The sequence below is a fragment of the Mus caroli genome, unplaced genomic scaffold, assembly GCF_978045245.1.
Source record: "Mus caroli unplaced genomic scaffold, Mus_caroli_1 scaffold_8, whole genome shotgun sequence".
NCBI lineage: Eukaryota > Metazoa > Chordata > Mammalia > Rodentia > Muridae > Mus > Mus caroli.
Window position 1 is genome coordinate 30,205,097 of NW_028227263.1, and position 15,974 is coordinate 30,221,070.

At 39.3% G+C, this 15,974-nt stretch overlaps 1 protein-coding gene across 14 annotated transcripts in view; it reads left to right on the forward strand.

The window, feature by feature from the left end:
- The window catches only part of Sox6 (SRY-box transcription factor 6), a 592,637-nt gene that overhangs the window by 355,387 nt on the left and 221,276 nt on the right, over window positions 1–15,974 (forward strand). For all 14 annotated transcript variants that reach the window (XM_085841377.1, XM_085841381.1, XM_085841379.1 and 11 more), the window contains one exon: window positions 9,462–9,551. In XM_085841377.1, coding sequence (XP_085697503.1) covers window positions 9,462–9,551 — 90 coding nt within the window. The remainder of the gene's footprint in view (window positions 1–9,461; window positions 9,552–15,974) is intronic.

Consider the following 15,974-nt stretch of genomic DNA (forward strand, 5'->3'; position numbering starts at 1 on the left):
GCTCAGAGTTAAAACGTGGCCAGAAGATTCATGAGGTAACAAAACTGTGGCAAGTATGATTTTTCTATCTAGAGAATGAACTTTGACATTTGAAGTGGTGAATCAGTGTAGGCAACGTAGACCAGTAGGTGGTGGTGATGGTGTGTATGCGCATGCATGCGTGCATGTGCGAGTGTGTGTGTGTGCAAGTGTGTGTATAAGAGGGAGACATTGTGGTCAGGAGGATATCACGCAGGAATGGTCGAGAAAGCACTAGGCATGCAGAAGGGAGTGGGACAGTTTTTGAAGCCATCTAAATATAACAAAACTAGGAGTTCCAGATAGAACTACCATTAGGGCCACTAATGATGGCCCCTGAAACCTACTGGACAGCACAGCCTTCTAATGTGTTGCCCTTTCATTGGTTGCCAATGTATAATGAAATAGCCCAAAGGAGGGGTGCCATCTGCTAACCTTATTTTTTAATTGATAACAGTTCAGCAGGAGGTTGTTTGTGTGAAGCTTAGAACCTGGAAGTCTGTTACGCTCCGATATGAGATATGTCTCCCCCCCACACACCGTTGTTGCACTGAGTCTCTGCTTTGACTTTGTTTCTGCTGTGTTTTCAGTGAGTGTCATCAAGTTAAGAAATAGAGTTCTATAGAGGACTAGCTGTGGTCAGCATTGCTGTTTAAGGCCTTTGCATGCTTTTCAAGTCAGAAACCCATTTCAAGGCTTATACCCTACATGCATGTTGCAATCCAGTGCTGGTTTCCATGTTGTGATTCAAACTCTGAACATAACACATTGACATGTATCTCATATTCTTTCATGTATATCACACTCTTTGAACTTAACACACCTACATAAACATCATATTCTTTTGTGACAGCTCTCATACTGTTTAGATTTTTGTTTGTTTTTTGTTTTTTGAGTCAGGGTTTCTCTGTGTAGCCTTGATTATCCTGGAACTTGCTTTTTAGATCAGGCTGAAGTCAAACTCAGAGATTCACCTGTCTCTGATTCCTGAATCCTGGGATTAAAAGTATGCTTCCACCACCTGGCTTGATTAGGTATTTTTAAAGCTCCAACCTGCAGACACTGAAGCAAATACAACATACTGGTTTCTCTCACCAAGGCTGAAAATTGCATTTGACTTTCACATTGGAGAGTATAATATGATGTAAGGCATCATGCTCTCTGCTCCTCACTTCTATGTGTATTTTCTCTTAGGACAATCAGGGTCTGTCTATGTTATCCACACTAATCCCAGGTCCACACACTTTTTTCTTCTGACCTGAGCATCAGAGAGGCTTTTAATAGTCTAGGAAGAACATTCTGATGAATCAAAATTCTTTGTGTGATCAGGAGGAGCAGCAGAAAGCAGAGAACAGAGTCTGCAGTTGGCAACTCCTGCAGTGGTTGTGTTTGAATGAACAGGTGGGATGCACAAGATAGCAGTAGCATTCAGAGTGTTGGAGAGAGAGCTAAGTGGCTGAGGACCTCGGTTTGATCCCCAGAACCCAAGTGAAAGACCATACAGAGCAAGATACAAATGCCAGGGAGACAGAGACAAGAAGATGCCTGGGACTCACTGGCCCACCGCTCCATCGGTACTGTGAGCTCTCATCTCAGTTCAGGAGATCAGTGGAGGAATCCATCTGATGTTCACCTTGGGCTTCTACATGGAGCCCCCCAAACGCAGGGATACATATATGCCCAGAATCATAGAATTAGAAATGATTTCTCAGAAAAACGAATATAGGGTTCTGGGAATGTAAATCAGTTGGTAGAGTACTTGTCTAACAGGTACAAGGCCCTCAGTTAGATCCCTGGCACTTTATATACAGCAAGGAGGGTTAATTTGGTCTACATAGGGAGTTCTAGGCTAGGCCAGCCTGGAATATGGGAGATCCTGCTTAAAAATACAAAACAAATAAGCAAACAAATGGAACACATTAGACACCCCCAAATAATTAAATTATACCCATAATCTAATATTATTTTTAAAAACCAGGTACATATAAATCTGACATAGTAAAACAAATAGTTGATAACTATATACAACAGGACCAGTGGTATCTAAAGTGGAAATGTCATTGGTAGGATATATTTTAGCAATATGGCTACCTCCAGGTTTTGTTTGTTTTGTTTTGTTTTTGTTTTTTTTAGTATTGTAGCAATGTTTACTTTTATTAGATGTTTTCTTTATTTACATTTCAAATGTTATCCCCTTCCCTAGTTTCCCCTCCGAAAATCCTCTATCCCCTCCCCCTGCTCCCCAACCCTCCTACTCCCATTCCTGGTCCCAGCATTCCCCTATACTGGGGCATAAATCCTTCACAGAACCTAGGGCCTCTCCTCCCATTGATGACTGACTAGGCCATCCTCTGCTACATATACAGCTAGAGCCACAAGTTCCACCATGTGGGTTTTTTTTGTTTGTTTGTTTTTTCGTTTTTGTTTTTGTTTTTTTGATTGGTGGTTTAGTTCCAAGGAGCTCTGAGGGTACTTGTTAGTTCATATTGATGTTCCTTCTATGGGGCTTCAAACCCCTTCAGCTCCTTGGGTACTTTCTCTAGCTCCTTCATTGGGGACCCTGTGCTCCATCCAATGGATGATTGTGATCATCCACTTCTGTATTTGCCAGGCACTGGCAGAGCCTTGCAGGAGACAGCTGTATCAGGCTCCTGTCAGCAGGCTCTTGTTGGCATCTGCCATAGTGTCTGGTTTTGATGGTTGTTTATGGGATGGATCCCCAAGTGGGGCAGTTTCTGGATAGTCATTCCTTCAGTCTCTGCTCCAAACTTTGTCTCTGTAACTCCTTCCATGGGTATTTTGTTCCCCCTTCTAAGAAGGATTCTGAGCTTCTGGGCTAATATCCACTTATCAGTGAGTGCCTATCATGTGTGTTCTTTTGTGATTGGGTTACCTCACTCAGGATGATATCCTCCAGATTCATCCATTTGTCTAAGAATTTCATAAATTCATTGTTTTTAATAGCTGCATAGTACTCCATTGTATAAATGTACCACATTTTCTGTATCCATTCCTCTATTGAGGGACATCTGGGTTCTTTCCAGCTTCTGGCTATTATAAATAAGGGTGCTATGACCATAATGGAGCATATGTCCTTATTACATGTTGGGGCATCTTCTGGGTATATGCCCAGGGGTGGTATTGCTGGATCTTCTGGTAGAACTATGTCCAATTTTCTGAGGAACTGCCAAACTGATTTCCAGAGTGGTTGTACCAGCTTTCAGTCCCACCAGCAATGGAGTTTCTAACAGGCATTTCTAGTACATTCAAACAGTGCAGCATCTGAGGTCTCCTGTGCAAGCGGTGACAGTGGACTAAGGCCTCAGGCTGCACATGTGGCTCTCCCTCAGGAAAATGAAACCTGTCTTGGAAGAAATGACCTGTTGAGTTTGAGGCATTTTTGAAAGAGCTTTGTACTGGTTGCTTAGTGGATGGTATATAAGAAAGGAAAAGTTTCAGTTTAAATGAGATGGAAAAAGCAACCTGGAGGGTCGGAAACACTAGCCAAGGACCATGTATAGGAGACTGGGCTGCTGGACACCACTGACTTTCCCTGAGGTAACCTGTCTTCTTGGCACCCTGTCCAAAGAGTGAATGTTTGTGTCTATATCTGAAGCTCCTGTTAGCTAGTGTAAAAGCACCCCTTTCCCACTGCTGGCTGCTGTGATATACAGGCAGGCCATAGCACTGATGGTTAAACAGTGATTTAAATAGTCTCTGGTAAAGCAAGCACTGAAGCACAGTCAAGTGGTCCCCATCTGTTTGAAGTCAGTGATGCCAGAGCGTCCTCATCCTCACTCCTTTCTAACTTATTCTGAAATGACTGTTACAGCTCTAGCACCAGGCTGTGAGCCCTGCAGTCACCTGTAGTATGTCCCTCCTTTCCTGTGTTGACCCTACAGTGGTAATGCTTTGATGACCAGGCGAGAGGTAGATCAACTGGGTTGGGAATGATCCCCAAACTCATGTTTTATGTGCTAGGAGCCTTGGCCAGAAGATGAGAGAGGTAGATGGCTTTTGCCTGCTCATATAGAACAGTGTGACTTTCATGAATGTATGCTCAGTGCCAGTTGTCAGGGATGCCTAAGAAAAACTCTGGTAGATAAAAATAGTACCTGGAGAAAAGATTGCCCCCAACATGAAGATGCCTGCATGTGAGCCTGGCAGGGTTTAGATGTGTGCAGCCTCTGTTTCCTTATGAACATACCAGAGTCTTGCATCTAATCGTTCTAACAACATTTCCAACACCTTGATTTCTTCCCCCACATGGTGCCTCCTGCAAACACACCCCCTCACTCACAGCATATTGTTCAGTAAAGTGGCTGTGGAATTAACATTTTTCCTGGAAGGACTATATCTGATTTAATGACCAAATCATTTTAAGGCAGCACAACAGAATTTCACAGAAACGAAATCTCTCCCTTCACACAGATCATGCGTGTTTTACTCGAGTATTGAGTCATTAGCATGTTTATAATGGTTCTAATTTAGCACAACATTTTCTGAATTTTATCCTTGAGTCATTTACAAATTGTTCTTATTGAGTAAACAAAGGGAACAGATTGCATTTTATACTTAGCAATTTATCTGAAAGAAGAGGGGAGGGTTAATTGTTTTAAAGTTTTGGTCTGTTTGGGGAAGTGAGCCTGCTTTCTCATTGCTAGGCATACTTGCCTTTCTTCTCATCTTTTTGGATGGAGGGTATGCTGTGGAGGAGGAAAATGAAGACGAAGGAGTAGACCAAGGTTGGCCACTCCCACAGGGGAGTGTGGAGCACAAGGGGGCTGGCACGAGATTATCCCAAACAGTTGGTGCATTCCTTAATGATCAAGTGCTTGACAAGTCCAGTCCTTCCTGGCAGAGCATCTGTGTTGATGTTTATACCACTGCCCTGCTGTATGGGAAAGGCATGCTTTCTCTGCTGTGCCTAAAAATAGGATAGCATTGTATGAGATAGTTTAAGATAGCAGAAACATTTAAGAGGTTAAAGGTTTGGCTTTCAGATCAGAAAAGCTCAGTGATATAGTGTGCACTGCTCTTTCCAAACTGGATTTTCTGTGGAGTTGCTGGCGATCTGCACACTGGGTTAGAGAAGTTATTTCTAGGTTTGTTTGGTTCAGTCTCAAAAACACACTCTGTGGGCTTTTCTGTCAGCTCCCTGCATGAAGAGCTTGCTTGAAAACAGACTCTATTTATACCCCTTGTTCTTATTTGGAAAGTCAGTTGTTTCATTGTGTGTGTGTGTGTGTGTGTGTGTGTAAGGACAGTCATCATGGAGCATTTCTTTGTATGTTATAGTGACTTCAAAATAAAACTGGCACATTTTAGTGTCTAATTATTTTTAGTGAGCTTGGAGGGTTTTAATTAAAATTTAAGAGTGCTCTTCAAGCTCTCCAAGCTCCAATTTTATCCCTTGTATTGTGGAGCGCTTGCCACTGTGTGGAAAGATGTACAGTAGCTGATGACTGCATCTGAATGTCCCCAGTGAAAGCACTTGGGGCCACCGAGGGGCAAGGAAACATAGAGTGTCAGGTTTGACTGGAAATTAAAGTCATTGGGCACTTCAGATAAGTATCAGTATTTGGGGTACAGAGAAAAGTGGCTGCATTTGAAACAGGTGATTCTGATGGTAAAGCGAAGGGATGCCTTTACAGTGGTCTTAAGCACCACTAAAGCACACATTTCTCCTAATGTGTACACAGGAACTGAAGCGTTTGCTTCTTCACTAGAATATTTGAAAGATATTTTCTGTCTCATGTTTGTGATATTCTAGCACTCTGATTTTCAGTGTCACATGGAAATGAAAGGAGTAACAAATGTTTACTCACAGATAAACTGTTTCAAGTACATGGAGACATTGCCATTATTCTGTCTTCTTCCTTGGCTTTAATTGTGATTTATTTACTCTCTGACACAGAAGATAAACCTTTATCATATGAAGGCATATGTATATGTATGTATATATATATATATATATATATATATATATATATGGAGTAATTGAAAAACCTTTCTTAGAATATCAGTGCACAGATTAACCCCCTTGCTCTTCTGTTATTCCATAGTTTGTTATTAGCCAGTACATTAGCACACCATGGTGAGTCACATCTTTTACTCAGCCCAAAGCCTCACTTTCCAAGAAGCAGAACCATAGTTTGCAATCTGTTTTACAGTGTATTTTAAATAAATAAGTCCTGAATTGTATCTTTCTTTTGTTAGCAAAAGTTTAGAATATGTTTCCTGAAAGATAAAAACTTGAATTTGAAAAAAATAAGCAAGCAAACAAAGTACCCAAACTCACCCCCGTAACCAGCCTAGCAACAGCTATATAACCCAGTAGTAGTCTAGAGATATGGAATCTCTACATCTTTGCTTCAAATGGAGAACAGCTAAAATCAGATTTCTATCATTCATAAATTAATAGGCAAAATAATCTGAGGTCCCGGGTTTCACTGAGAAAGTGTTGGGTAGGATGGAATAGCCTCTGGTGACACACTACACAATGTCAGGGCACTGTAAGTTATACCTGTTTTTAATGTGTTTACTTATGGGGCTACTGTGTATCATACATAGCATTATGATCCTTTCAGTATTGAAGAGTCATTTGGTTGTGTAGCTGCAGACAGCTCAGGCACAGAAGTCTGAACAGCCAAACTGAGATAATGAAATTTACTGTCACTGTCTCCTTGAGTGGAGAGTTGTTTTCAGGTTAATCAAATAAAATGCATTTGATCCATGATAGAACCCTAAACTATTTAGGGGATGTTTGGTTTTGTCCCCATTTAGAATCACTGTGACTGTTGTATTGAAGACACTGTCTTGCTCTTTCTGTGGAGTGTAAGGTCTCATTTATGTAGTTGTCCCTCTTTGATCTCTGAAGTTGTGCTAAATCATGATGGGATAAGGTCTGCTCTGACCAGCTGCCTGCTGCTGATGTGCTGGAAGGCTGTTGTAGAATGGAAAGGGAGCCTCACACTTAACCTGCATCCCTACCCAGATATTGAGTGCATCCATAAGACTGGGACCTTTGACAATAAACTTGTCATAGGTAACTTTGGACCTGTTATATGTTTCCTCATCTCTGATCTGAGAGCCCCCAGGACAGAGTGGCTGGGTGACAGCCAGCTCCTGGCCCGTCACATTCATCTCACTTGCTTTACCCTACAGCACCAACATGGTTCTTGAGGGTCTGGCAGTAGGATGAGCAGCCAAGAGACACTATTCATTTTAAGCCCTAGAATTAAGATCAAAGGATGATGAAGTTGTAAGAAGTGACTATTTATTAGTGCCCTCAGATAAATATTATCTGTGGTTGTTATTAAATATCCTCCTGTCTATAAATGTAGACACACAAAGCCTGTTTTATCTTTTCCTTCAGCTTTTTCTACTTAAGCAGGAGCTGGTGTAGCTGGGTCTCTGTGTTAGCAAGGATGGATGTTTTAGTAGAATGTCACATGCTTTGGATCCTGTAAATATATAGCTTTCCTGTGAAGCCTGCTGGGTTTGTGTCTGAGCATCTGTTCCTGTTGTCCATAGAGCTGTCTCTGTCTCCCATGGAGCTTCAGCGTTCTCTCCTGGGATCTCTGGGGTATTTTGAATCTATTTATAGAAATTATAGAGATGCTTTACATCATGTGTGTGAACTTGACTTGACTTTGTTACCATCCTTGTTATACTGTGTTTTTTTTCTGATGGGTATAGCATCTTAACTCTAACTTAACCAGACTTTTGCGACTCCTGCATCTGTGCTAGTGAGCATCAGTTTAGTGCAATGACAAAACCTACAACGATAGGTGAAAATGTAGCAAGCCCTAGTAGAGTGTAAAATTCAAGACTCTTTATTGATCTGTCTCATTGCTATCTAATGTTATAGCCATCTTGGTCTGATTGGAGAAACAGTAAGGTCTGGCATGCATGCCTTTGAAGATTTGCTCCTTGGCTCTGTAAACTCAGTCTTAACGTTAGAAAAAAATACAGGTACTGAACAAACCACATGCAGCATTTCTGATGTGATGTGGAGAGAAGGCAGGGAGTGGTGGGGGCTCTCACTTAATAGCCCTTCTCTGTAGACAGAACATGGCCCTGTGACAGCATCAGCCCTTTCATGGCACTAGATCTGGATTCCATCCATTCCCTGATTGATTGATCTCGTCACAAACAAACGTTAATTGTTTTCAGCAATACTTTCTAATCATGTGAAGGTCTTCTCATCTCTTAAGCAAGGATCACTGCCTTTTCCAAAGCTTATCTAGCCTCTAAAGCCCTTTAGAGCCATCTTGACCTAACTGTCAATCTGAAAAATTCAAGGCAGATTTGGAAGCTAAAGGAGGAAAAATCCTGAAAGAGAAAATGCTCAAAAGATAGGTGCTGATATGGGGGAGAAAAAGCATTTGGAGCTGGAGGAACCATTTTAAATATAATTTGAAAAGAATGTTATCAGAATTTTGACACTTGGAATGCTAAAGTTTAATGGGAGTTTTAAAATCTGCATTCCCTGGAACCATGGCCTATTTGTTAAGAGCTGAGCCTTGGAAAGGTACACGCAGACAGTGTACCTTTCCAAGCTTGCTTGTGAGTCCATCTGTCCTGAAAAGAAAACAACACACCCAGAAGAAAAGAGATTGTTAGCACTGTGTTCTCATGTTTGGACTCCTGTGATATAGTGAATCTTTATAAATACATATGTGCTTACTCCCTGTAATCTAGAACATTATTTTAAAGTGCAGAAGGTGGACAGTATTTAAACAGCTCCTTTCTTTAATAAACATATATATATTAGTTTTTGTATAAAAGTTTTAGAAGATTTCACCATGAGGGTGCAAAGAGCATCTTAATTTTATTTACTTGCCTGATTTTTAGTTTTGTTTTTTTTTTTTTTTTTGGTTTCTCGAGACAGGGTTTCTCAGTATAGCCCTGGCTGTCCTGGAACTCACTTTGTAGACCAGGCTGGCCTCGAACTCAGAAATCCGCCTGCCTCTGCCTCCCGAGTGCTGGTGATTTTTAGTTTTTAAAAGTGGAATTTCTTTTCTACGTGCTAGTGGTTATAGGTCAGTTGGCTTCTTCTCGCTTAACAATTTATTATTGTTGTTTCTTGCACAGCATATAAATCTTACTTAACTTTTAAAAAAATTGCCTGGGCTAAAAGAAATATTACCTAAATTTAAAACCACAGAGAAGAGCCTTTGTTCTGTCTTAGCAGTCTGCTAAATGATAACCATTGATCACTATTGCTAGACTTAGGCTGCTAAGCATGGATTAGGGAGCACTACCATCCTGGGGCAATAGTTTACTTTAGCTAGGGGGTTATTATAGAGTGATGGCGGAATTAAAACAACAGCAGCAGAAACAGCATTTGTTTGTTTCCCAAGGAGCCAGTTGCTCAGGCAGCTCACCCTCTGGGTCCATAGCACACATCTTTAATACTTGCTTTTGTATTTTAATAGATTCCTCCTGCATGGAAAAACTACTTTCAAAAGATTGGAAGGAAAAAATGGAAAGACTAAATACGAGTGAACTTCTTGGAGAAATCAAAGGTAAAATATAAAAACTATCTAATGTGTTCAGGTATTGGTTCACATACTTCATGCAGCTGCTGGTCTTTGTGCCAGGACCCTAAATTCTCATTTCTAAATTACTAAAGGGTAAAGAAATCTACTCTTCTCTCCATGGAAGAATGGATGTGACACATCCCTGAGTATCTTCTCTGTAAAGTGTGCTCTATGGATATCTGCTGCCCCCAGTGTCAGTGGACAAACTACCCTGTGGATCTACTTGACAAAGATGATGGAGAGGAAGTTTTGTCAAACAGTTTAAGCTAACATTTGTTCTCTTAGAATCATAGCACTAGCACAGTTTATAGATTGAAATTATGTGATTTCTTTTTTCCCCCTGCAAATTTGCTCTCTATAAAATTCCCCCCAAAGCAGACAGAATATGCCCTGCATCACATCTTATGGGTAATTTTGGAGGCCTATTTACCTTGCTTCCCATCCTGTCTATATCACTTTATGCCTGAGTAGTTTTAGCTAAACACTGGAGTTTCCTACATCTCTGTCTCCATGGAGGTGATATGGGCATCTACTTTATATGAGAGAGAGAGACAGAGAGAGAGACAGAGAGAGAGAGAGACAGAGAGAGATTACAGAGATTACACAAGTAAAGGTCTTGCAGCTGTATCACTTGGCACCGAGAGAATCTGGGGAGTGTGGGTTACAGTGATGGTTACTGTTAATATGTCTATAGGACTGGGAATTGATTCATAGCCAAGAGAGTTCTGGGATTTATCATTTCCTGCCCTTGGAATCCTGAAGTACCTTTGTTTTCTAATTTACTTACTTTTGTGGTTCTGGGAACAGAACTAGACAGGAACCAGACAATGTGCTAGGAAGCCTCATAGATTCACCCCCTGCCTGTAGGTCACCCTTCTAAATATTGAGAAATGAAGGAGTACAGTGTATTTCATCATTGCTAACCTGTGAGCAAAATGTCTGTGCATCTGGACTAATCGAGCTCTTGTGTGGACACTTTTCTGGAGGAGAAGTATTATTTTCTTATACTTTTCTCTCTCAAGAGGAAGCCAGAGCCCCCTGTAAATGCCATCAGTCATTGCTCACAAACTCCAATCCTCTTTTTGCAGGAACACTTCAGGGACTTGATCACATTAGATCTCTGGATTTATCAAACATTTTTGGGTCATATAGCTCAGTTAAGACAACCATTTGGTAGCAGATACTTCATGAAAATGCTATTTTTAATTTATTGGAGAAAGTTGATAGAGCTCTTGTTCCATTCAACTTAATGCAGAGAACAGTTGTTCTTCCCAAAGAGTAATTAATAGCTCATTCCATTAACTAACACAGTGTCAAAATCAAGTGGAAATGGAATATTATTTTCAATTTTACTGCTTCTGCTTTGTACTCATAAAGACCATTTGCTATTTTGGAAAAAACAGAATCTCAACATAACTGGTGGGTAGAAAGAAAAGTCATTATGACATATTCTCCATCCAGCTGCAATAACACGGCTGTGTGACTTCACACGTCATTTTGTGTTTTCTTCTCTTTCCAGAGCCATTGGTTTTATAACAGTGAGGACAGAAATGGCTTATGCAAAGGCAAGCGTTTGCCAACATGAGTGATGGGGGTCTTGCTTTCTCCCACAGCATGGAAGCTAACATTTTATTATCTCCATGCTAACACACTTTGGCTTTTTATACATTTCAGGGTGTCTATCCTCTCATACCTTTCAATTTTATTTATATTTAATTCAAATTATGAGTTTAAAAATTCAAAAATAAGCAAAAGTTTCAGATGCTCAAAATGTGTAATTCTCAAAAGTGAAACATACAGAATCAAGCTTTTCTATGCTTCTTCTCTCGAGGCCTGTAACTTCCAGTGGTGAGTTATTCTGAATTTATAGACATAAATGATAATATTCTTTCTGAATTTCCTGTTTAACTTGTTCTATATTTTCCTTTTAATACATTTTAGCATTTTGTCACCACAAACATCACATACAGAAAATATATCAATCACTAAAATACACTAATTAGACATTAAAAACCTTAGTAAAGTGGTAATCCAAACAGTTTAGTTTAACCAGTGCTGAGAGAACACACTCTTTTTGTCCTAAGTAACTTGTCCAACTGTGTTCCTGTGCTCAGGGCATTTCTCTGAGGGCTAAAAGTGATCTACCCTTTAAGGATTTGTTGTGGGTTTTCAGTAGCTCCAATCTTAAGCATTATGTGTCAGTGGCTCCTATTTTCTCCTGATTCCAAAATTCATACATATCTATTTGTAAGAAATAGCATATAACACACAATAAAAACAAAAGTATTCTTTAATTCTGCATAAATCTCGTGGCACAGGCTTTCTGTGTACCTTTCATCCATACCCTGAGTTTTGTATAAAGTTAGTGTCTCCCCACTTCTGAGCTGCTCCTTCTACTTCCTGCAGGTTTTCATTTGGATAGTCTTTAAAAATCAGCAGCAGCAGCATAAAGTGAGATTGCCTTGTGTCAACCAAGCCATTTTACTCAACACCAAACTGCCCATTTCCCTCTAAAGGACTTGTCCCATGCTTGCCGGCTGTCAGAACTTGCGACCCCTTGGGTATATTTAATAGTGTCATATCCTGGCACATACATGCCTGCCTTCTTTCCCCTTTAAATGTTTGACTCTGTTGAGCTTTGTTTGGGTAGATGTCTCCTACTCTTGAGATTAGATACTATTCTGTCATATTTTCTCCCAATTAGTTGGTTCTATGTTGAAACATTTAACCTTATCTTCTCTCTCTCTTCCTTCCCTCCTGAATATATTTAGATGTATAATGTCAACTAAAGTTATAGTATTTATTTAAAAAAGTAACATTATACATTGTGACTGAATGTTGTGATCACTCTTCACTTGGAATAGTATCTTTTCTTACACTTTATTATACAACTAGTGCCTTAGTAATAAATATAGAATATTTCATATTTAGTATGTTCACACTTTAAAAAGTTTATCTTGGATTGTTTTATATCAGTGTGTTAACATTAAAATGTTTTAAAATTGCATTTATATAAAACTATTAGATGAATAGACATCTTTATAAAGTCATAGGTTTTTATTGGGAACAATTTATTCAATTTTTCTTTGAAGATTTATTAATTCGTGTGTGTGTGTGTGTGTGTGTTGCTTGAATGTATGTGCATGCAGTACCCACCAAGGCCAGAAGAGGTCACTAGATTCCCTGTAACTGGAGTTAAACATAGTTGTGAACCACCCTGAGGGTGCTGGGAATAGAACTCAGATCACCTGCTGTCATGCACTTAACCACTGGGCTCTCTCTCCATTTCCTTAACCAATTCTTGCATGTCCCTCAGGAACATTTTGGTTTTAATTCTGTACATTTCCTTATCCTTCAATATTATTTTCCTTCTGTAACTGTATTTAGAGATTATACTAAGTTTTGCAAATCAGTTTTACTGATTCACTGTATAATTTCCCTTTTAAATATTTTATGTATCAATTTTTTGGGTTTTTTTCATTGCTTATTTGTTTTTCTATTAATTTATTTTTTACAGTCCATATTTTATTCCCCTCCCCCAATCTACCCTCTGACTGTTCAGCATCCCATACCTCCTCCCCACCCCCTGTCTCCATGTGGATTTTTATTGAGATTACTGAGTCTAACCATGCAGCAGCTGAACAGCCTTTGTTTCATCACATCACATCCTATCACCTAGATTGCTAAGAGCAGTATAAAGCAATAGAGACAGGAGCAGAACTGTTGACATTGTTTTTAATTTATAGTGTTGGTTTTAGTATTTTACACTTTGTGTTGGCATAAGCTACTTTTTGAAATACCATCTCATGTACCCCAGACTGGCTTGGCTGTTATAACCAAGAATGACTCTGAATCCTTGCTTTCCCTGGCACATCCCACCATGCCTATGCCAGTTATTTTTTCATTAAAATACAGTTTGCCATTGAAAATATAGTTCTTTATCATTAAAAATGGTGGCGCACACCTTTAATCCCAGCACTTGGGAGGCAGAGGCAGGTGAATTTCTGAGTTCGAGGCCAGCCTGGTCTACAGAGTGAGTTCCAGTACAGCCAGGGCTACACAGAGAAACCCTGTCTTGAAAAACCAAATATCTATATCTATATCTATCTATATCTATATCATCTATATCTATCTATACACACACACACACACACACACACACACACATATATAGTTTTAGCTCTAGCATCTTAGATGGCTCTAAGGAATTGTATTGTGTTTATGGCACACTTTGCTGGTTTGGGGGATTTGAATTCATTATGAAATAAACCCAGGTTAATTGTGGGATAGTCATCTTTGAATGTCCTACAGGGTGTATCTCTTATAAATTGGATTGGTTTGTATTTGTCTGTAATTAATTTTTTTAATTCTTTTTTTATTAGATATTTTCTTTATTTACATTTCGAATGTTATCCCCTTTCCTAGTTTCCCCTCTGAAAACCTCCTATTCCTTCCCCCCTCTCCCTGCTCACCCATTCCTGATTCCTGGCACTGGCATTCCTCTATACTGGGGCATATAACCTTCACAGGACAAAGGGTTTCTCCTCCCATTGATGACCGACTAGGCCATCCTCTGCTATATATACCTCTAGAGACATGAGTCCCACCATATGTACTCTTTGGTTAGTGATTTAGTCCCAGGGAGCTCTGGGGGGGCGGGTACTGGTTAGTTCATATTGTTGTTCCTCCTTTAGGGCTGTAAACCCCTTCAGCTCCTTGGGTACTTTCTCTAGCTCCTTCATTGGCAACCCTGTGCTCTATCCAATGGATGGCTGTGAGCATACACTTCGTATTTGTCAGGCACTGGCAAAACCTTTCAGGAGACAGCTATATCAGGCTCCTGTCAGCAAGCTCTTGTTGGCATCCACAATAGTCTCTCTCTCTCTGTCTCTCTGTTGTCTCTGTCTCTCTGTTGTCTCTGTCTCTCTGTTATCTCTGTCTCTCTCTCTGTCTCTCTCTGTCTCTCTGTCTCCCTCTCTGTCTCTCTGTCTCTCTCTCTGTCTCTCTCTCTGTCTCTCTCTGTCTCTCTCTGTCTCTGTCTCTCTCTGTCTCTCTCTCTCTCTCTGTCTCTCTCTCTCTCTCTCTCTCTCTCTATATATATATATATATATATATATATATTATAACTTCCAGAATTCAAAGTAGAACTGGTCTTTCCTTTCTAGATTATATAATAAAAGTAGAATATATATATATATATATATTATATATATATAATATCTTGAAATTCTGAGCAATATATTCCAAAAACACAAAAGCATAAAAACATTTTTTTACTTTTTAAGGTAGGTCATTGTTTTCATGAAATACTTTTTCTGAGATCGTATAGTCTGTGAGATCGCTCCGATGTTATTGTTGATTTAACCTGTGGTACTCAGCCTTTCAGGCTTCTGTGTATTTCCTGGTATATATCTAAATCTTACTTTTGCAAATTTTTTTCCTCCTGTCTTTCACTTCTCTTGGCAGCAGTTTTTCTACTATTTAGCCACTTACCCTAAAGATGCAATTGTAGGAGTTATGCGTTCATGCTGCCCCTTTTCAGCATGCCAAGGAAATAATCACCTTGCCTTTGTAGGTACTGCTTCTTTAGTCTAGATTTGCTTCCTACTTTTTGCTTGTTTGTTTTTATGTACTCTAACTTTTCATATTAAATGCTTCATTTAAAACTTAAATTTAATATTAAAGGCACTTGGTTATGAGTATGTTTCTAGAAATAGCATTATGTAACTGTGTGGTTTTAGAATTTTTGTCACTTTATGATGATTTAATAATTACATCATTCACTAACTAATTTATGTTGATTTATTTTCCATAAGTTTATATTTCATTTTAAAGTCATGTAGTGTAACAAAGTTACTATAAGGAGGGAATAGCCACCATCAATCTTTGTGGAATATTCTAGAAATATATAGTGGAAAAAAGTGGGGTCATAGAATGCTTAAGAGAAGATTGAAAGATGAGTCTTCAATCCAGAGACCTTAATATTCCTATACAATTAAGACACAATGTTTTTTTAAGCTCTCACTGTAAACACTTTGCTTCATGTAATGCTGTCCAAATGAAGCACAGCAAAGCTGCTAAAACCCATGGGTAGCAGCCAAACTACTGCAAAAGTTTGTACGACAATGGGTCAAAGTTGTCAATGAGTCTGTGTCATATCTAGTATTTTTATTGCTTGTTTAAAGGTTTATTTTATTAGTTTAAAAGCATTTATTTATTGATTGATTGTTAATTGTTGTTCTGCCTCCATGTATACCTGTATGAGGGTGTCAAATTCCGTGGAAATAGAATCACACAGACAGTTGTGAACTGTCATCTGAGTGCTTGGAATTGAACTTGGTTCTTTTAGAAAAGCAGCCATTGCTCTTTACTGCTGAACCATCTTTCTAGGACTTATTTCATTATTTT